This window comes from Mya arenaria, chromosome 8 (assembly GCF_026914265.1).
Source record: "Mya arenaria isolate MELC-2E11 chromosome 8, ASM2691426v1".
In the NCBI taxonomy this organism is placed as follows: Eukaryota; Metazoa; Mollusca; class Bivalvia; order Myida; family Myidae; genus Mya; species Mya arenaria.
Window position 1 is genome coordinate 10,436,215 of NC_069129.1, and position 22,231 is coordinate 10,458,445.

At 35.3% G+C, this 22,231-nt stretch overlaps 1 protein-coding gene across 3 annotated transcripts in view; it reads left to right on the forward strand.

Annotated features, from left to right (window-relative positions):
- Positions 1-383: 383 nt before the first annotated feature.
- The window catches only part of LOC128242795 (sodium/hydrogen exchanger 3-like), a 61,673-nt gene continuing 39,825 nt past the window's right edge, over positions 384-22,231 (forward strand). Inside the window, exons 1-9 of one of the 3 annotated variants that reach the window (XM_052960125.1) lie at positions 384-732; positions 3,102-3,447; positions 3,949-4,069; positions 8,357-8,463; positions 10,384-10,533; positions 11,705-11,922; positions 14,411-14,613; positions 15,284-15,373; positions 17,270-17,340. In XM_052960125.1, coding sequence (XP_052816085.1) covers positions 510-732; positions 3,102-3,447; positions 3,949-4,069; positions 8,357-8,463; positions 10,384-10,533; positions 11,705-11,922; positions 14,411-14,613; positions 15,284-15,373; positions 17,270-17,340 — 1,529 coding nt within the window. In that variant the 5' untranslated portion in view covers positions 384-509. The remainder of the gene's footprint in view (positions 733-3,101; positions 3,448-3,948; positions 4,070-8,356; positions 8,464-10,383; positions 10,534-11,704; positions 11,923-14,410; positions 14,614-15,283; positions 15,374-17,269; positions 17,341-22,231) is intronic. The other 2 variants (XM_052960123.1, XM_052960124.1) reach the window with 2 other exon arrangements.

A 22,231-nucleotide genomic window follows, 5' to 3' on the forward strand; every position in this document is an offset into this window, starting at 1 on the left:
CGGAATAGAATAGACCGATAATGCAGTATTTACAGCCGCAGCCACATTAAAAGCGTCCCGAGGGTACTTGTCACAATTTCCATACTTCCCCTGCTATGGTTACGCCATATCGTGGACAAGCCGCTGTTTATCTTATATTATGCTTAATCTAAACATTTAACAATAACTTCATGGTATATATATATTCTTTATTCTGAAATCATCGAAATTTCCCACTTCCTGGGGCCTATAACCCACCATACCCGGGTGCTACGCCTCTTTCAGTTGAATTAATTTCAATTTCCCCGCGCTTTTACTACAAAACGTGATCAAAATGAAAGTAGGTCTTGCGCATGCGTATGACCCTTGACGGCATGTCAGCTGGGTACGATATGTTATCTGGAGTGACTGTTGACACAAAAATCGCGGATAAACCATGCAAAATCTACTTTTATCTATCTATGTTTAATTCTAGGATGGCTATAACATTTTGCTGCACACCCGGGTTATGAAAATAGCCCCACTTCTGAATGGAGTGGACAGGAATTATGCCGAAAAAACGGCTTTCTTTGTTGGCTCTGGGATTATGTACATGTATAATTCTGAGTTTGGGAGTGCATGTGGAAGCCAGCGGAGGAAGCAAGAATGAAACAAAGTCTGAACGATATCCCCTGGTTGTGTTTGACTTTGCAAGAATAGAACTACCGTTTGTTATATGCGTTTGGATCCTGATAGCCTGTCTATCAAAAATAGGTAAGATTTTCTAAGAATTTCTGGTCATGGCACTAGTGAGTTGTGTGTACATGTAGTGAAAGTTGTACATGAATATGACGTGCAGATGTCAACATCATTGAATATGACCCTGTTTTATGAACTGCATATGCGCATTGGCAAGTTGACATGGATTTATTGGTTATCTGTATTTCATAAAAGACATGTGCAAAACATATGTTTGCACCCTGAAAAGATAAGGTGCAATGTCAAGCTAAAAAATAAATCTATACTCTTACAAATTCATAAAGAACTAAAGCTAAACCTGTTTATTGATCATAATATACTTCTAATAAAAAAATAATTTTATCATATAACCATCATAAATGTACAAATGTATTTGTTTTACCATATTATTAAAAACTTCTATGGCACACTACCAAACTAGTCCAAATAATTGTACGTTGGCGGATTTTTTTTTAGATTTTTGATATGGCAAATCCTTCACGACGTTAGGGATTGGAAGAATCCCGTATAACACGTCTATTATTTTAGACTAACTACCAAACCAGCTAGATAACACAAAACATGGACATATTTGGTTTTGGCCTTAATAAACTAGTGGTCTAGTAGTAAGTCACCTGTAGCTTGTATCATAAGCTGCATGGTCTCGTACATGTACATATAAATTATAGCAGTATTATTTCAAGCGTCAGTCGACCAAAACTTTGGTACTATTACTACAGTATATCATATTTACTATGGCAGTCAGTCTGGCAAATGATCCCCTGATCTCCCATATGCTGAAACCATCTGGTCTAGCAGGGTATGAGGCACCAAACCTTATTCTTTGACTGTTTTCGCCTTCTACTCTGCCTCAGAAACATCAAGGAACCTTAACTTCTAAATCTATTGTAAACTTGCGTATTCAAAAAGCTGTTACAAGTATCAATTAAAACAGTTTGTGTATATTGTATAGTTTTATTTCACTTTATTTTGATTTAAATTAACAACAAAAGTATTCGACTAATGTCAATGTTGATCAACTTGTCTAACTGAAAGTATCTTAGTACTTGAAATGAGACGGACAAGAAATTCTAACGGGTCGGGGAAATCGCCTGCAAATAGCCCCAACTCTAGAGACAGTGGTATGATAGTTTGATGAATTAATGGTCGGATGTGCTAAACGACAAAAACTCATGGCACAATCTTGTCAAATTGCAGTTATTTGAGACAGCATAAGGTATTAATTATGATTTGTATATATTTGTTATTTTAAAGTTTGTAAATTAAACACAAGTTAAAAAGTGCTGATGCACTTATGGAAGACAATAGTTTTGATATTTAATAGTAATATTGCATACCTGTTTTCAATAACAATAAAAGAAATGACTGTTTTATACATATATGAACTAAATTGCAAACAATTGATTTAAACACTGATGTTTCTTTATTGGTGGTTCATACCCATTCTTCAACCCTTTTTCCCCAATGCCAGAACATTAAGTCCCTCCCTAAATCTGTAAAAAAATATCCCACTGACCATAAGATTCCTTATTACTCAAATGTGGCCAAAGATTGAACAACATAAAGGCACTCTCTCAGGCATTGGTACATGTAAAAGACTTGAAACACCTGCGTACAAAAGTATTTTTATTTAATGGGCAAGGGTCATTTTGTAATGTGGAAAGAAACAACTAAGCCTATTGGTCAGAAACAACCAATAATAATAATAATACTGTGGTTTTTACCTGACTTTTCAAAATGTAGGCAAAATGAATTTCAGTTGAGTATGTGTGATAAATTCTTCTGTAGTTTTGCCCGAACGATTACTCAAATATATGAGATAACTAGAACATGTACAGCTCATCATAGAGAGACAAGATTGTTCGTAATATGATAGAAACTTATCTTAAATCGTTTACAAACAAGACTTGACCCATATGGTGACCCATAAAGTTGATGCATCTTGATTCAAAATTATAAAATCTTTAAATGTTCTTTTCTTTTCTTTTTGTTAATTTTCTGATATGAAATTTTAAATATTCCTTACTCCCTAGCAATGGACAAGGTTCTAGCTTTCTGTTCTGACAGAAGTTATGACACTGTCATCAAAATTAGACTTTTGAATGAACAAGCCAAATTTCTTACACTTAGGCTTGTGCTAATCTATACAAATGTTTTAATGGTAGATGCATCTCAAATCTCAAACATGTAAATTTGCTGCTTTATGTTTAAAAATAATTATGTGACTTATAATGATATCTGTTTTAATGCAAAAAAATGCAAAGCAGTAAATAAATTTCAACAATAGCCTTTTCAGGTCTTATGATGAAGATTACAATTATAGTTAAATGTTTTCACACATTTTCACAGCTTTATTATCATCTTCTTGGGCTTTTGTATTGCAGCTTTCCATCTCAACAGCAAGCTACCCACCGTCGTCCCCGAGAGTTGTCTCCTCATCGTCCTTGGCCTCGCTGTTGGCTGCATCCTTCACTTCAGTCATGTTGCCTCTACCTCGGAATACGTCCTCGATGCTAACGTCTTCTTCATCTATCTTCTCCCACCAATCATCTTTGATGCGGGCTACTTCATGCCAATACGCCCGTTCTTTGATAACGTTGGCTCCGTGTTGCTCATGGCTGTCGTTAACACCGCTTTCAACACAGTGGCCATTGGTGTATCTCTGTGGGCCGTGTCTCTGTGGGGCTTGGTGGGGCGAACCATCAGTCTACTACACTGTCTCATCTTTAGGTAGGAAAACAATCGCCTTCATGCAAGAACTCAATACCTTTTATTGTTATGCGTGCAATTATTGAGAACTTGGTCTTGTGACACGAAATTCACATTAAAGAAATAGTAACCAATAAATAAAGTTTTTCTGACTTAAAATTACAACATATGAAATGTTTGGTTACAAAATTAGTTTTGTGACAAAATTGGTTAAATCTGGAATGATTAGTTAGAGTATGTCACCCGTGTTCATTTTGAGAGGACCTGAGGCATGTGTGAAACAGCCCCGCATGAAACCCAAGCCCTCAAACTATTCAACGTTATTTCATTTTGTAATGAGCAAAAAAGTCGTGTGTTCAAAGGTCAATTTATTCCCATGATCGCAGGGATTTTACTTTATGATTCTGATTATTAATATATTACAGAAAATGTTTCTTTCTCTACCATAAATGCTCTATAAGGATGTAATGTTAGTATAACTCTTTAGAAAAAGGTTAGAAATGTAAAAATTCAAATTTTCAGCGCTTTGATCTCCGCTGTGGATCCAGTTGCTGTGATCTCAGTTTTTGAGGAAGTCCATGTCAACGAGATGCTTTACATCATCGTTTTTGGTGAAAGCTTACTCAATGATGGGGTCACTGTGGTAAGTCATGTCACTGACATCAATGTCATACAGATGATTTATACTGTACGAAAATAGTTGCCCATCCACAGCATCATTCGGAAGCTTTATACTGAAGTCCATGATAGTCAGATGCTTTACATCATCATGTTCGGTGAAAGCTTCCTCAATGACAGGTTCACTGTAGTCAGTCATGTCATTGACATCTGTGTCATACAGATGCTTTACATCATCATGTTCGGTGAAAGCTTCGTCAATGACGGGTTCACTGTAGTCAGTCATGTCATTGACATCTGTGTCATACAGATGCTTTATACTGTACAAGAATGGTTGCCAAGCTTTAGACTTGTGCAGGAAAAGCCTTTTCCTAATGAAATTGGTTGGTAAAATGTATTGTTTTGCTTGAACACTGACAACCTAGAAAGAATGTCAGCAAATTCCTTGTGAAGGAATATTTGCGACCCAAAACATTCACATTGTTATTGACATATTTCCTGTTAAAAAATATCTTCCTGGAAAAGGAAAAAATAAAAAGTTTTGTTTAACTGGAACAATTAACTGTGTACAGAACACTTAAATTTGATGGCAGCTGTTTACCTTGAGTTTAAAAGCACTGAGAGCACTTTAATGCTGCAATTAAAACAAAGAGTTTCCCAGTGTTGTCTTTCAAGAAATTAATTTCAGAATGTAGCATATTGATTCTTGTGTCTGGAAGTACCAGTATCGTAAGTCATTCTCATTATAATTATATGCTTGATATTTCGCTGTGTCTAATTGTTATATTTCTTTTTTAATTGATATACAGCAGGTACTAACGGTAAAAAAAGAAGCTGAGAAAATGAAGAAAATGTCTTAGATTTATGAAGTTATGCCTGAAATTCAGCCTCTCATCGCTGAAAGTTTCAAACTGTTGTTACCTTTATTACTTGTTATTTCTAAAACAGTTTTAAAATGACACAGGTTTAATCTTGAAATCAGAATTGGGATTTTCAGACTTTTATTATTCCTGTTACATGCAAATACATGTAAATGAATGTCTGCGGTGATGACTTAATGACTTAATGATTCTATCAGCTGACAAAGGTGTCTGTTGGATTACTGGAGCATTTGTTCTAGCATCCACCTGTTGATGGTTACCCTCATGAGATTAATGCAGATTTTCCAAAAAAAAACACAGAAACCCACCGGAATGTCTTAGATTCTTGTATGTCTGGCATTATGGAAATATTTATATCGAGCAAGAGTAATTATAACCATAGACACCTCTTACCTATTGTTTGAACATACAGTATTTTTTTTATGTAAGAGACTCTGTATTAAGTGGGAGAATGTTCCAGAATAAACCCTAAGTGCTGTATAAAGTATTTTCTCTGCATATAATGTGTTCTTGCGAGAAATATTGAGGACAGTATCACAATATCAGAGAAACCATTCATGACTTTTCTGAGGCTTTCTCTCTCAGTTGAAATCCATATTTTAAATTATTAGAATAAATCAATTAAATTAAATAATTTCAAAGAGCACAACTGAGACTGACAGGTAAAACTCCTATTTCATATTGAATCTGGCCTTTTTCTATTGTTCCCACGGGTCCACCTATTGAACCCAGTCCCCTAGCAATCTATGATATTTTTCCCAATCTGGAGAAAAAAACCCAAATCAAAGGTACTTTTTTATTTTTTATGAAAGTCTTCTACATGTGATGGTTCATTTAACATCCTAATAAATTATGTGATGTAAAGTTTTGGGTATTATTGAATTCAGATATTTTTGTTTTTCATCACATTCAGAGATCAGTATGCAATTTTAACTGTCATGATTTATTGCAATAGATATTTAAACTCACATGGCTTGATATTTCAGCCATTTCAGGTCTTTTGAAAAGGAAAAGAAAGTAATATTTTAATGATTTCTTCACTTGCAGGAGACAGAAAAGCTTTTTCTTTTCAATGCAAAAAAATCCCAACTTTTTATGTTAAGCAATTATCTTTTCTCTAAATGGCAATGCAAATTTTCCCAAAATGTTGAGAGTCTTTTCCAAAATGGGCAGAAAAAGTCCTATGAGTTATGTCTGTCACTCATTGAGCCTTCAATAAGGGTCATAATGTAGCACTTCTTGGCATTTACATTGAGTAATGTTACGGGTAAATTGAAAATATTTCAATTTTTAACCAGGTTTTCAACAAAAACCGGGTTATTAGAATGAGGTTGTCGTTGGGCGGGCGGGCGGGCGTCAAACATTGGTTTCTGTTCAATAACTTTAGTTAGCATAGATAGATATTGATGAAACTCGGTGTGTAGGTAGCTTATGGGAAGAGCTAGCTTGGGTTTGCTTTTGAGGGGGGTGGGGCTAAGGTCAAGGTCACTGTTACTAAAAATAGGAAAATGGTTTCTGCCCAATAACTTTAGTTAGCATTGATAGATAATGACGAAACTTGGTGTGTAAGTTGCTTATGTGAAGAGCTAGCTTGGGATTGCTTTTGAGTGGGGAGGGGCTAAGGTCAAGGTCACTATTACTTAATTTAGAAAAATGGTCAAGGTCACTGTTACTTAAAATAGAAAAATGGTTTCTGCCCAATAACTTTAGTTAGCATTGACCGATATTGATGAAACTTGGTGTGTAGGTAGCTTATGTGAAGAGCTAGCTTGGGATTTGCTCTTGAGGGGATGGGGCTAAGGTCAAGGTCGCCTGTTACTAAAAATAGAAAAATAGTTTCTGCCCAATAACTTTAGTTAGGATTGATAGATATTGACGAAAGTTGGTGCGTAGGTAGCTTATGTGAAAAGCTAGCTTGAGATTGGCATCATTGATATTGAGGGGGGAGGGGCTAAGGTCAAGGTCACTATTACTTAAAATAGAAAAATGGTTTCTGCCCAATAACTTTAGTTAGCATTGACTGATATTGATGAAATTTGGTGTGTAAGTTGCTTATGTGAAGAGCTAGCTTGGGATTGCTTTTGAGTGGGGAGGGGCTAAGGTCACGGTCACTATTACTTAAAATAGAAAAATGGTCAAGGTCACTGTTACATAGAATAGAAAAATGGTTTCTGCCCAATAACTTTAGTAGGCATTGACTGATATTGATGAAACTTGGTGTGTAGGTAGCTTATGTGAAGAGCTAGCTTGGGATTGCTTTTGAGGGGGATGGAGCTAAGGTCAAGGTCGCCTGTTACTAAAAATAGAAAAATGGTTTCTGCCCAATTACATAAGTTAGCATTGATATATATTGATGAAACTTAGTGTGTAGGTAGCTTATGTGAAGAGCAAGCTTGGAATTGCTTTTGAGTGGGGAGCGGCTAAGGTCAAGGTCACTATTACTAAAAATAGAAAAATGGTTTCCACCCAATAACTTTAGTTAGGATTGACAGATATTGATGAAACTTGGTGTGTAGGTAGCATGTGAAGAGCTAGCTTGGGATTGCTTTTGAGTGGGGAGGGGCTATGGTCAATGTCACTGTTACTTGAAATGGAAAAATGTTTTTTGCCAAATAACTTTTTATAGCATTGATAGATATTGATTAAACTTGGTGTGTAGGTAGCTTATGTACAGGGCTAGCTTGGGATTGCTTTTGAGGGGGGTGGGGCTAAGGTCAAGGTCACTCTTACTAAAAATTTAAAAATGGTGTCCGCTCAATAACTTTAGTTAGCATTGATAGATATTGATAAAACTTGGTGTAGGTAGCTAATTAGAGTAATTTTCAGTTACGTATCTTTTTGATAAAAGTAAAGATAAAGTCATACAACAAATTAATTGGCTATAATTTCTGATTGCCCATAACAAAAACCTGGTTTCGTCGCATTGCGGCGCTTCTAGTTCAATCTAGAACAATGCAGGCTCAGGCCAAAATTGCCAAATTTGATTTCTCAACTCTGCTGAAAAATATGTATATATTATCCAGTTTGAATAATCACAAATACAGGACATGAAAACTGACACTGAAAAGAATTTCTACGACAGCTATGCATTTTATGTGAAGTTGGTCAAAAAGGTGGGATTGGGTGCTGGACCTGCTGCACATAGTTTTCATGTTATGACTGGGCTTGAATTAAGAAAAAAAATGCTCGCATAATATGCAAGTGCTGAAAAATCCAGCAATGTTTTCTGTGTCATAACAAATCACCTTCTAAAGCTATTAGATTTGTAAACATAGAAAATGGATCAAAGAAGTCTGATAAGCAGTCTGCACGCAATTTCATGCTGACGTTCCGATTAATGTCTGTTAAACTCAAACCACGTTTTGCAATTTTCAAGTGTTTGAGTGCTTAATTTTGAGCCCTGTGTTATGACCTATTTATAACTATTTCAGGTGCTGTATCATATGATGGAAGGTTTTATCGAGCTCGGGGAAGACAATATCATACCCATAGACGTTGTAACAGGATTCGGGTCGTTCCTAATCATTGCTCTTGGAGGGTAAAAACAATAACATACACTATATGCTGATGTTAATCCTTTCCTCGTTTTGCAATTTAAAAATTGTAGGATCTATTTAAATAACCCATTTTGTTCAGCAATGCATTCTGGCTCGGCTCAATTCTACAAGGTATATACGTACAATGCATTATCAGGAACAATCTGACTAAAGTATTTTAAGGATTTATGAATACCATACCATACCATACATATTTATTCATAAAACGTCTTAAGTCATTTCCTAATTAAAGTAATTTTCTTAAGTTAAGTATCTTTCTTAACATATGATATAATGGCTTCATAATATCTTTAATACTTGTTACTTTATAATTAATTTTCATTGATTTTATTAAAAATACCGTAAATGACTGGGTATAAGACGATAGGGGGTATTAGACGCAGGGAAAAAAATCTGTGAAAAATCCGAGAAAAAAACTTTTAATCTATGTTTTTGGTTAAAAGACGCATAGAAAAAATGTCAAAATCGTCAGGCATTTTCAGCCACCATGTTTGTTGACAGTGACAAAAAAAAATATTTCGTGAAAATGGCGATGGTTATCTTTAAAACCATACAACCATACTGTCGAGAATGAAAAGTTATGTTATGCAAAAAATATTTTGACAGTGCCCAACTTTGCTTTTCTATATGTAAGTTTGATTATTGTTTAATTCAATTTATTATTCAAAATAATATTGAATACCGTAATTCACAAGAGTTCGGACACCATAAATTAATTATTTTTTTCGCTCTCCGAATACATAGATAATTATCATTTTTACATATTTACATGTTTGTTTAACCTGCCTTTTTTCTTCATGTTTGCTTTTTACCACTTATTAATTTATCCGTAGTAATCAATGGTCATAAACTTATTTGTTATGCCTATAAGTGTAAATCCTTCATGAAGTTAATTAAAACACCATTTTATACATGCACTGAACTGAATAAACACATTCTATCGGCTTCAGATCAAAGAGTCACACTGTGTGACGTCACAAAACTTACAGTTATACCCACGAGGATCTCGTGGAGAGCATGGACATTGCTATGCAGGATTAATGTATAACTGTACGATTATTGCTTCATATAGTCTATAAGTGTGGTACAAGTTTGAAAGCTTATTGGCAGATCGTTTTACAAACATGCCATGTTGATGTTTTCTTAATCCCTTGATTGCCCTTGTTGTTTGTTTAATCCTCAAATAAATATATCACACTTCCTTTTCAACAGGCAATAAATCGTTTAGGATGGGTAGTAACTAATTAAATTGTCACAGTGGTGTATACGGTTAGGTAATCTAGCCAGGCATTGTAAAGATAAAAATCAATAATCTTCGTCTGTGAAACTTGGTAACTATGAAAGTTATGATTGATGTCCTTTGGGTTTCCGAAAATTAGGTATGCAAAATAAATTATTTTGGGAAATAATTATTGGTTTCCAAATATTTAGAGTGTCCGAACTCTTAGGTGAATTACGGTATGTTTAATCGAAAAATATTTTTGTTGAAATTATAAACGTCTTACGATATACCGTATCCCGATCTTCAACTGCCGTTTTAACCCGTATATACTCGATCAATATGACGCGAGTAACATCCCTTTCTACATAAATCTAAACAAACTCTCGGCTTGAAATTGACCTCAGAAAAAAAGTTCAAAAAATTGTTACTGGGTATTATACGCAGGCATTTTTTTGCATCAAAATATGAGGGAAAAAAGTGCGTCTAATACCCAGTCATTTACGGTACATACATTTATGTAAAAAAAAAACATTTATACTTTTCTTTTAATTTGACTATGAAAATTAAGGAAATTGACTTTAGTTAAGAAATGACGTAAGAAATTTTATGAATGCCGCCCCAGACCTTGATTGAAAGTCTTTAATTCCCTGTATGACGATTATGTTCTTGTGTTCCGCAGGTCCATTATCGGTATCCTGTATGGCCTGTTTGGCGGCTTTATCACCAAGTATACGGACCATGTGAAGGTCATTGAGCCGTTGTTTGTGTTCGTCCTTGGGTACCTCATGTATCTTACCTCAGAAATGTGCCATCTCTCAGGAATTCTCGCGTATGTACAAAATATCTGTTATTATTCACTTTAAACAATATATACTAGCTGGAAAAAACAACTGTCCATAAACTCAAATGTACATCTAAAATGATAGCATGTTGTTTGATATTAACATGTTCAATGATGATGAAATTTGATGTGTTATCATGGAACCAAGCATTTTATTCATATTTCACATGAGATTCATTTTTTTGATGCCTGTCCCTATAAAATGTGAAAGCTTCCCTTCAATGTCATTTGTAAGTCTGCTGGGTATAATATAATTTCTGTATTGGTACAGCGATGTTGAAGAATTGGAGATGGCTATTTTGTGATGCTGTTTTGGGCACTAATATCGCATGAAGCCATATATCTTCAATATTTTGTCAATAGCACAGGGAATAGGAAGTGTTGATAGGTTTTGTCACAACTGTTTCCTGTAAATCATTCTCTCTGAAATTATAGTTCACTAGGTTAGTAGGTAGTCTTATTCAAGTACAGAAAAAGCTTGGGTTATACAAAAGTCATATCACAGACAGATTTTTTGGAAAATATTTATCTTTCAGAGTAGAAATGTTTATGGCAGTAGGTTAGGATGTAGTCTGATTTTAGTCCAGGAAAGCTCTGGGTCCATCAAGTCCAAGTCTAGACTCAGACTAAAAAAACAACACTTTAATTGCATTACAAAGAATCATTTTATTCTGTTTGTTTTAGAAAATTAAATTTGAATAATTGTGCAATTTGGAAATAGTAATCAAAGTAGCAATTTCATCATCGAAAAGAAAGTTACAGCGAATTGAAGATTTGCAGTTTTGCCACTTGGGTCTGAACTTAGACCTGGGACTGTTCGTAATCATGGCCACAGGTTATGTATAAATCATATCACAGACAGATCTTAAAAAGATTTGACTTTTAAAGTGTAAATGAAATAACAATGAATAAAAACATTATGCAATGCTAAATATAAATATACAATTTGGACATGATACACATCAAATTATACCACTGCAACCAGAAAACAACACTCTTCTTCAATCCATCCTCCGTATTAATGATTTGTTTTTAATTTCCTGTATATAGCAGGTAATATTTTTCAAATGCATTTAGTTTGAAATGTTTCAGGGTTGGAGTGAGACTTAAAAGTACCGTATTTGGTTGAAAAAAATATTAAATATTATTTATGTTTCAGTTTATCATTTGGTGGCATTGTTTTACGTCACTACATGGAACATAACGTCTCAAAGAAGACTGCTGTTACCATCAAATACTTCATGAAGATGTTGGCGAACATCTCAGAGACAATCATCTTCATGTTCCTCGGCCTGTCAACGATCGTGGACACGCTCGACTGGAACCTCAGTTTCATCTTCTTCGCCCTCTTCTTCTGTCTTGTGTACAGGATCATGGGTAAGATACATAGAATGAAATTGACTTTCTTTTGCTGGGTATTGATGAAAAAGCAGCCTTTAACTGGGGAAAAGTAGGCTTACACTGATATTAATTCAGTGGAATGGGTACAGAGACTGTTTAATGAATATTTTTAGCAATAGTGGGAACAAATGAGGTGCTCTAGTGGTAAAAGTGTATTGTTGTCTTCTATTATCCAATGGCATGGGTTCAAGTTTCGCTAGGAGTATTTATGCCCCCACAAAGTGGCGGCATATAGGGTTGCCCTTGTCCGTACGTACGTCTGTCTGTCTGTACGTACGTACGTCCCGAAGATTGTTTCCGATCTAATTCTTGAAAACCGTTTGTCCAATCCTCACCAAACTTTAAACACATGTTTGTGACCATAATATCTTGATCAAGTTCGATAGTCATGGAAATCGCTTTAGTCATTTAGGAGTTATTTTTCTTTGTCTCTTAAAAAGGACACCAGTTTTAAGTGTTACATGTGTTACAAACTTGAGAAAGTGTTATATTGGTCTAGGGCTATAGGTGTACGCTTCTTACCGAAGAGGTTGTGAGTCCGATCCCTGCCAGTGTGAGCGTTGTCTTGTGGTAATAGTGTTCTCCTCTCACCCAAGAAATTGTGGATTCCAACCCCACCAGTGGTACCCAGTACATCCTGATTTCCTCTCATGCCACATTTACTAGGTGCCAAGCAGGAATAAAACTTTAGCAAGGGTGATTGTGGTCAAGTGCTATCATGCCTCTCACCCAATAGGTTTAGGGTTGGGTACTTTTTCATGGCCTCTCAGGACACAAGTACTGGTTTTTACTGAGATTGATTCTTATCAGCTTTAAACTGTCTTCACAATAAAGCTGAAATAAATAAGTATAGTAAGTAAATAATTACGAAGTATAAACAAAATGTAAGCATAATACCTCTCAGCTTTTTCTATCAAATCAAATTCCACGATTAATAAAAATACAAACACTTCAGATAACAACTTTGCTATGCACAAGATTTTAATTTGAACCACATTTTCATAATGGCAATTAAGTACTTAACACTAGCAAAAGTTTGCAAGAGTTATGCACCTTGATTAACCTAGAAAACGTGGTTCGAGAGTTGGTATACATTTGCTGTCATTGCTCAGCCAGAATTGTTTGGAAGTAAGAATCATAGAATACCGTTTAACCTGTTATCATTTGGTCAGCTAGTAAGCTTTAGTCAATGAAGTATGAATGATTGTCCAAGAAATAAATATAGACTAATGCCCTTGGTCAGTAGTGAATAGATGAAAGATAGGTTAATACTAATTACTACATGACTAATCAATTAGCAGAATACTCTGGAATCAGACAGTAATGTTATTTAGAGGTCAGTTGTTTCTGCAGCTACTTTAACAATATGATCCTGATTATTATTTAGTATATCTTCTGATTATTGGTAATCTTTGAAGAGTAGGAATACTTGGCGATGAGTTTGAATGTTAAATTGAGAAAACAAAACAAAGCATTTAACTTCTATACAAAATACTGATATCAAACCCTTTCTATTGAACAGCCAATATCATTACATCATAACATTATGTTTATATGGAAGATATGCACAGGTCTCACTCTGTACTTTAAACTTGTCTGGGGTTTGTTTTTTTCAAAGGAAACAAGTTCAGGTTTCAGTGATAGTTTTGGTGTTGTTGTCATGGCAGTAGCTTTGTAATTTTGGGAAAAACTTAAACGTTGGCCATAGCTTAAAAACCATTCAAAATATATTCATATGAATGTTGACAGTTATATAATGCACTTGTTCTGGAAGGCCAAAACTCTAGCTTTGATGATTATTGAGTAATGCCCCTTATTTGACTGAAAAAAACAACATCATCAGATTAGCGTTGCCATCTGCTCCATGGAACTCGTGTCAGATGTGTGCTATGATTTTCAGTAAAATTTCTTAAGATTTAAAGCCTATTTCAATACCGATTTCAATTGTGCTAAGTTATAAATGGAAATTATTTTAATTCATTTTTATTTGCATTCAGCGATTTTTGTCTTATTTTTACCAAAAAAAATAAATAATCCCAATTTGATAAATGCAGACTACGTTAATGAATAAAAAAGTAATAAATTTCTTGAAGAATAAACAGAATCTTGACAAAAAATATAACCCTTTCACAGCATAATGTATACATAAAAAATTGAAAACATATATTTGCCATTTTATTTGCTATTTTGGCCTGATTTTGTATTTTTCCTAAGTAAGTTTTTTTTCCAATTTGCAAGAAACAGGCAGTAAAAATAATTACCAAAAACATCACTGCCATTATTTTGCTACAATATTATTGTATGAATTAAACTTAGATTATTACAAATGAACACAAAGCTGAGGAAAAAATAATAATCTTGACAAGTCGCAATTTGTGATAAACAGATTTAAGATTATTGAAGTACCACGAATATCCTTTAATGAAAGAGGCCCTTCATTCATTTGCTCCTCATATTCCTATAGGTGTGGCCGTCCTGGCCTGGTGTCTCAATCGGCGGCGTCTTATCAAGCTGGGCTTTATTGACCAGTTCATCATGGCATACGGCGGGCTGCGTGGGGGGATTGCGTTTTGTCTCGCTCTCTCACTGGAGGAGGAACTTGTCCCGGAGAAGCCCCTCTTTGTCACAGCAACCATCATGATCGTCTTCTTTACAGTATTTGTTCAGGTATGCTTGAGAATGATGGATTTGGTGTGTGAGATTTCAGGAGTCTTATAAGAAAATTGTGGCATGTATTCAGATCTTTAGAAGAAATATGTCCATTTTTGAAAAAAAAAAATCTTCAACTTGAGCCATATAATAGCAAAAGCGATAAACATAAAGTATATACACATGTACATGTAGCTGATAGGCAATGCTAGGATGTTTTCATATATTTTGTACACAAGACTAAGTAAACAGAATTCCGATTATTAAAAACATATTCATAGTTTAGTAAATGTTCCAAGGTATCCAGTGTTTTTGTATTTGTGTAGTTTTATCAGCATTTAGTAATGAATGATATAATGACAAGAACAGTTTTTGTATTATGAATGAGGTTGCCATCATGAAATAATGTCATTATATATCATTTGATATTTAAGCTAGTGTAAAACTTGATAAATACAGTTGTGAAGTGTGTGTGTTATTTATCAGGTTTTATGCATTTTAAAGCTGTTTATTATCAAATAAGTACTTATGATATAAATAGAGTATTATATTTGTAGTCATTCAATACAAAATTGATTAAAATGGTCTTCTTAAGTTGATAAAAGCTCGCCAAGGCATGAATGGCCACTTGTATAATAGCCTGAATGTATGGTTTAGTTAATGTAATCAACGTTGCTTGTCCATCCAGGGTATTTCTATCAAGCCAGTCGTGAACGCGCTCAAGGTGCCGAGACAGCCACAGGAAGATCCATCACTGAACGAGAAAATTCACGAAACTGTAAGTAACAGCAAGAAGTTTTAAATTGTCTGGTATGGGGCTGTTCGGAAGAAGAAAATATTAAGTGCCATAGTTTTTGCGCATACTTCAGCAAGAAATGATAGATGTTATTATATTAATAACAGTTACATACCTGTTGTTTCACTTGAAACAATGACAATGGGCTAACATTGTAGCAAGTACAAGCTGAACTCTCACAGATTTACCATTTTTACAACTTTTTTTATTTCTTGTCTTGGAAAGAGAAAATGTATGCGTATATATCTGCAAACCAATGATATATAAGTTTGCTTAAAAAATTATCAAATGTTCATATTTCTGTTCGAAAATTAATGTTTTAAACTGTTACTAACGGTCTAAGAAAAATGCATAAAACATCATTCTTTTAGCTTAAATATAAAAACTGCGATGTAATGTTTTGTCAGCAGTCTGGTTTCCATGGATTTACGCAGAAAAAGACTTGTTCCAAGACAAAAGATAAGAAAGTTGTCAATACGTTCAATCTGTGAGAGTGCAGCTTTAAAACATATAAAATAATAATTTTAATACTGCCCCAGTATTGAGTGAGAAAAAGCATTGTTGTGTAACAGTTGTTATTTGTAGTCTTATAAGAAAGAAAACATTAATGTATTGTGAGTGTCTTGGTGGTGTCCGCAGCGTCAAAAAGCAATTTTTTCCTGGCAAGAACTAAACAAACATTTAAGTGAAACCTTTTTCTAGAGACAATGCCCACATGTTTAGAAAGACCCTTAATACTGGCTTGAACATTTGTCGAGTAATGCCTTTCTTCAATTGAAAACAAAACAAAACAACAGACAAGTATTGACATTCACTTGATGGTTAGGTTGGACATTGGTTTCTGGTTGATAAATGGCTACCAGCATCTTTCCTTATGCAGGTTTTTCAGCCATTTTAGCTATAAAATAATAGCAGTTGAATGCTTAATCTTGAAAGACATTTTTTATTGACACAAATAAGCTGCAGTGTGAAAATATTTAAAAAAAAATCTTTATTATTATCCTTTGTCATTCTTTTTCACTTTAAAGCTGTTGTTATCTTTACACAATTCAAGTTCAAAGTAATCTCAATTTTTCTTAAGCATTTTGTCATAAATGCTTGCTTGATTCTTAGGAGAATTATAACAAAAAGACAAAATGTTCTGAATTGCTAAGCCTCAAAGAAGGCCTTGGTTTCCATTTCCAAGTGAAATTTCCAAAGAATATTTCTTTCTTTTTTTATTATGCCACAATTATGTCTCAGACAAAATACATTATGTGGACGAATGTCCAATGGAAAGTGTCTCAGTACTATTATCATGTTCATAACTCAGTATTTCAAGACATAGACATTAAAAAATCTCCATTATTTCTTTGAGACTTTGAGATTATTCCCATTTTTCTAGACAAGAAAACCATTGGTGTTCCTATCCAACATTAACATTTCTTTATTATATGCTTTCCTGTGGTTTATAGAGATTTATTAATAATATAATGTTGATACTTCACAGTTTGAAACAGTGAAAATATCAAATTGATATCATCACTGTCTTTAAATATAAGCCTGCTCTTAGTTCCAAACTAAACAAAATTTAAACGACATCATTTTCGAAATGACGTTATGTGTGCATACAATTGGCGCATTTCTCTAAAAAATGGTATAAAATGACTCTTAACTCCTATTTAAGGCATATAATGAAAAGATTATTTTTTTCAGTGTAATATAGCAATATATTTTACATCATGAACACTCGCCACTCGTGAAATATATATTTTGGTGCTCACTCAGTGAAATATATTACGATCTTACACTGAAAAAAACAATTATCCTCTATTTAATAAAATATGATCACAATTTTTAAAAAATGTATTTAATGTGAGACAATTCATACATTTTCAGATGTTGGATCATTTGATGGCGGGAATCGAGGACCTCACATCCCACTCCTCACATAACCTCATGAGGACCAGGTAAGCTGTAACCAGTGCATGTCATAATTATATGGACCCCTAAGTGCTAATATGAACCTAGCAAAACCATTGTTTTGTATATTGGTATAGGTCATATTGAAAAGCAGAACTTATTCTGCATGAAAATTCATGGCCCACAGTTCAAAGACATTTTTGTGTCGCCTGAAAAGACGACATATAGGGGTTACTTTTGTCGGCGTCGGCGGCATCCGCGTCCCTTTTTGGCTTGTCCGGGGTATATCTCCTAAACTATTAGTGGTATCAACTTGAAATTTCATATGTAGATAAATCTAATTGAGGGCAAGTGCAATGCACAAGAACTGTTACTCTTGCTTCCATATTTTTAGAGTTATTGTCCTTTGTTATTTTTCATGCTTAAAGTTTTGTCCGGGGCATATCTTGTAGAATATAAGAGTTATCAACTTGAAACTTCATATGTAGATAGATCTCATGGAAGGCAAGTGCAGTGCACAATAACAGTAACTCTTGCTTTCTTAGTTTTAAAGTTATTGCCCTTTGTTAATTTTCATGCTTAAAGTTTTGTCCGGGGCATATCTTGAAGAATATAAGAGGTATCAACTTGAAACTTCATAGCTAGATAGATCTCATTGAGGGCAAGTGCAGTGCACAAGAACCGTTACTCTTGCTGCCATATTTTTAGAGTTATTGCCCTTTGTTAATTTTCTTGCTTAGGTTTTGTCCGTGGCATATCTCGTAAACTATAGGAGGTATCAACCTGAAACTTATTCCGTAGGTATATCTGATTGAGGGAAAGTGCAGTGCTAAAAAACCATAACTCTTGCATCTATATGTTTAGAGTTATTGCCCTTTGTTAATTTTCAAGCTTAAATTTTGTCCGGGGCATTTCTCAAAAACTATAGGAGTTATCAACTTGAAACTTTATAGATAGATACTTCAGTTCAAATGCCACCTACATTTGAAAGTTAAATGGCAACATCATTGTCTATAAATGAATAAAATGCCAATCTAACAGCTATAATGTCGACAGTAAATAATTCGTCAGGCGACACATCCGACTTGCGGAGTTCTAGTCTTATTATTGTTATGTCTTCTTTGAAATCAGGATAGCAATTTAAGTTTTGTGACCTTTTAAAGAAAAAGGTCTGACTGATGTTGATGTCACACTGAAGTCTAATTTTTTTTATGCCCCCAAAGGTGGGCATATTAAAATCGCACCGTCCGTCCTTCCGTCCGTCCGTGTGTCCGGCTCAATAACTCGTGTCCGGGCTGTAACTTTCCCTTGTATGGACAGATTTTAAAATAACTTGCCACATGTGTTCCACATACCAAGACGTGTCGCGTGCAAGACCCATGCCCCTACCTCAAAGGTCAAGGTCACACTTAGTCTTTATTCACAATGGAGTGCTGCATATAGGACATAAAGTACAGGTTGTGGTGTCCGGGCTGTAACTTTCCCTTGTATGGACAGATTTTAAAAAAACTTGCCACATGTGTTCCACATACCATGACGATGTGTCGGGTGTAAGACCCGTGCCCCTACCTCTAAGGTCAAGGTCACACTTAGTGTTTATTCACAATGGAGTGCTGCATATAGGACATAGAGTATAGGTTGTCGTGTCCGGGCTGTTACTTTCCCTTGTATGGACAGATTTTAAAATAACTTGCCACATGTGTTCCGCATACCAAGACGACGTGTCGCATGCAAGACCCGTGTCCCTACCTCAAAGGTCAAGGTCACACTTAGTCTTTATTCACAATGGAGTGCTGCAAATAAGGACATAGAGTATAGGTTGTCGTGTCCGGGCTGTAACTTTCCCTTGTATGGACAGATTTTAAAATAACTTGCCACGTGTGTTCCACATACCAAGACGACGTGTCATATGACAGACCCGCGCCCCTACCTCAAAGGTCAATGTCACACTTAGTGTTTATTCACAATGGAGTGCTGCATATAAGGACATAGAGTATAAGTTGTTGTGTCCGGGCTGTAACTTTCCCATGTATGGACAGATTTTAAAAAAACTTGCCACATGTGTTCCACATACCAAGACAGCGTGTCGCGTGAACGACCTGTGTCCCTACCTCTAAGGTCAAGGTCACACTTAGTGTTTATTCACAATGGAGTGCTGCATATAAGGACATAGAGTATAGGTGGTCGTGTCCGGGCTGTAACTTTCCCTTGTATGGACAGATTTTAAAATAACTTGCCACATGTGTTCCACATACCAAGATGACGCATATAAGGACATAGAGTATAAGTTGTCATGTCCAGGCTGTAACTTTCCCTTGTATGGACAGATTTTAAAATTACTTGCCACATGTGTTCCACATACTAAGACGACATGTCGCATGACAGACCCGTGTCCCTATCTCTAAGGTCAAGGTCACACTTAGTGTTTATTCACAATGGAGTGCTGCATATAAGGACATAGAGTATAAGTTGTCGTGTCCGGGCTGTAACTTTCCCATGTTTGGACAGATTTTAAAATAACTTGCCACATGTGTTCCACATACCAAGACAACGTGTGGCGTGAATGACCTGTGTCCCTACCTCTAAGGTCAAGGTCACACTTAGTGTTTATTCACAATGGAGTGCTGCATATAAGGACATAGAGTATAGGTTGTCGTGTCCGGGCTGTAACTTTCCATTGTATGGACAGATTTTAAAATAACTTGCCACATGTGTTCCACATACCAAGATGATGTGTCGCATGCAAGACCCGTGTCCCTACCTCTAAGGTCAAGGTCATACTTAGGTGTTTATTCACAACGGAGTGCTGCATATAAGGACATAGAGTATAAGTTGTCGTGTCCGGGCTGTAATTTTCCCTTGTATGGACAGATTTTAAAATAACTTGCCACATGTGTTCCACATACCAAGACGACGTGTCGCATGACAGACCCGTGTCCCTATCTCAAAGGTCAAGGTCACACTTAGTGTTTATTCACAATGGAGTGCTGCATATAAGGACATAGAGTATAAGTTGTCGTGTCCAGGCTGTAACTTTCCCATGTATGGACAGATTTTACCAAGACGACGTGTCGCTTGCAAGACCCGTGTCCCTATCTCAAAGGTCAAGGTCACACTTAGTGTTTATTCACAACAGAGCGCTGCATATAAGGACATAGAGTATAAGTTGTCGTGTCCGGGCTGTAACTTTCCCATGTATGGACAGATTTTAAAAAACTTGCCACATGTGTTCCACATACCAAGACAACGTGTCGCGTGAACCACCTGTGTCCCTACCTCTAAGGTCAAGGTCACACTTAGTGTTTATTCACAATTGAGTGCTGCATATAAGGACATAGAGTATAGGTTGTCGTGTCCAAGCTGTAACTTTCCCTTGTATGGACAGATTTTAAAATAAGTTGCCACATGTGTTCCACATACCAAGATGACGTGTCGCGTGCAAGACCCGTGTCCCTATCTCTAAGGTCAAGGTCATACTTTGGTGTTTATTCACAACGGAGTGCTGCATATAAGGACATAGAGTATAAGTTGTCGTGTCCGGGCTGTAACTTTCTCTTGTATGGAAAGATTTTAAAATAACTTGCCACATGTGTTCCACATACCAAGACGACATGTCGCATGACAGACCCCTGTCCCTATCTCAAAGGTCAAGGTCACACTTGGTTGTTTATTCACAATGGAATGCTGCATATATAAGGACATAACAGTGTCGGTTGTCAACTATGTGTGGTATTTTTTTATGTTTAGAGGCAATTTAAAATAACTTGCCATATGTATTTGACATGTAAAGGCAAGATCAACTTTTCATGTACTGACCTTGTTCATAGGTCAATGTCACAATCGGGGGCATTCATCACATACTGTGACAGCTCTTGTTTAAGTTCTTCAAACTGTAGTGCAATCTTAGTGCAGTATAACTATATATTATATTTAGCAGTATAACTCAATCCCACATAGCCTGACAGGTATTGGAGAGACATGCATGGCCTTTCATGGGTTAGCTTGGATGATAGTGGTTCAATGTGACTTTAAGTTTATGATGATTCATGATGAACAGACTAATCTGGGATTAAACACAATGTCCGAAGAACTTCATTTTTTTATGTGTTTGTTTTAGGTACCATAAAATGTTGTGTTGCTATTTTTTTTATGATATAAGGCGTTGTAACGATTTTTGTTTAGCTGTAAGGGAGGTAACAATTCATTTGTCTCTATTTATAATAATTGGAGTTACTCCCCTTTGTATATTGTTTTCTTTTTTTTCCAAGCGGTTTACTTAAGAGACACTCACAAGAAAGCCTTTCCTGCTTTAACTTCCAATTTCCATTATATTAATTAGATAGGAACGGCACTTTTCCTTTGATAAATAATGATGATTAGTATTGTCATGCGATATTGGCGACTTTCATTATATCCTTCACAGTTTTATTTCCATTTAAGTCTTATCATATAAGAGAATTTAGACAAAATTAGCAGATACGTGCAAGCCTTTACAGCCATTGAATACAATTAGAATCTGGGAGTGAATGAGATTGCTCATATAATATATCTTCATGGCATTACATGGTGAAGCCCTGTTAAAGAGTTGCGATCTCTTTCAAGACATATATAAAACTGAAGATTTTTTATATTACAACAGACTGTCTCCATAGATTCTAAAAGCAAAATTCTTAAGAAGTAAGAAAGTTAACAGGTGCTCTGTATATGTCCAAAAACTGTGTCAAATTCATGGAATTAGTTACTTTGAATATGATTTACAGAAATGTGATTGCACAGACTTGAAATATTTCTGAGACATTTATATAATCCTCAGGGAAGCAGGGAGTTGACTTTCTCTTCTATGACATGTCAATAATATTTAAATATGCTTCTTTTTTATTTAGTGTTGAAATATAAATGAAGACTAAATAACGATTGTTGGCTGTTGTTATTGATAAT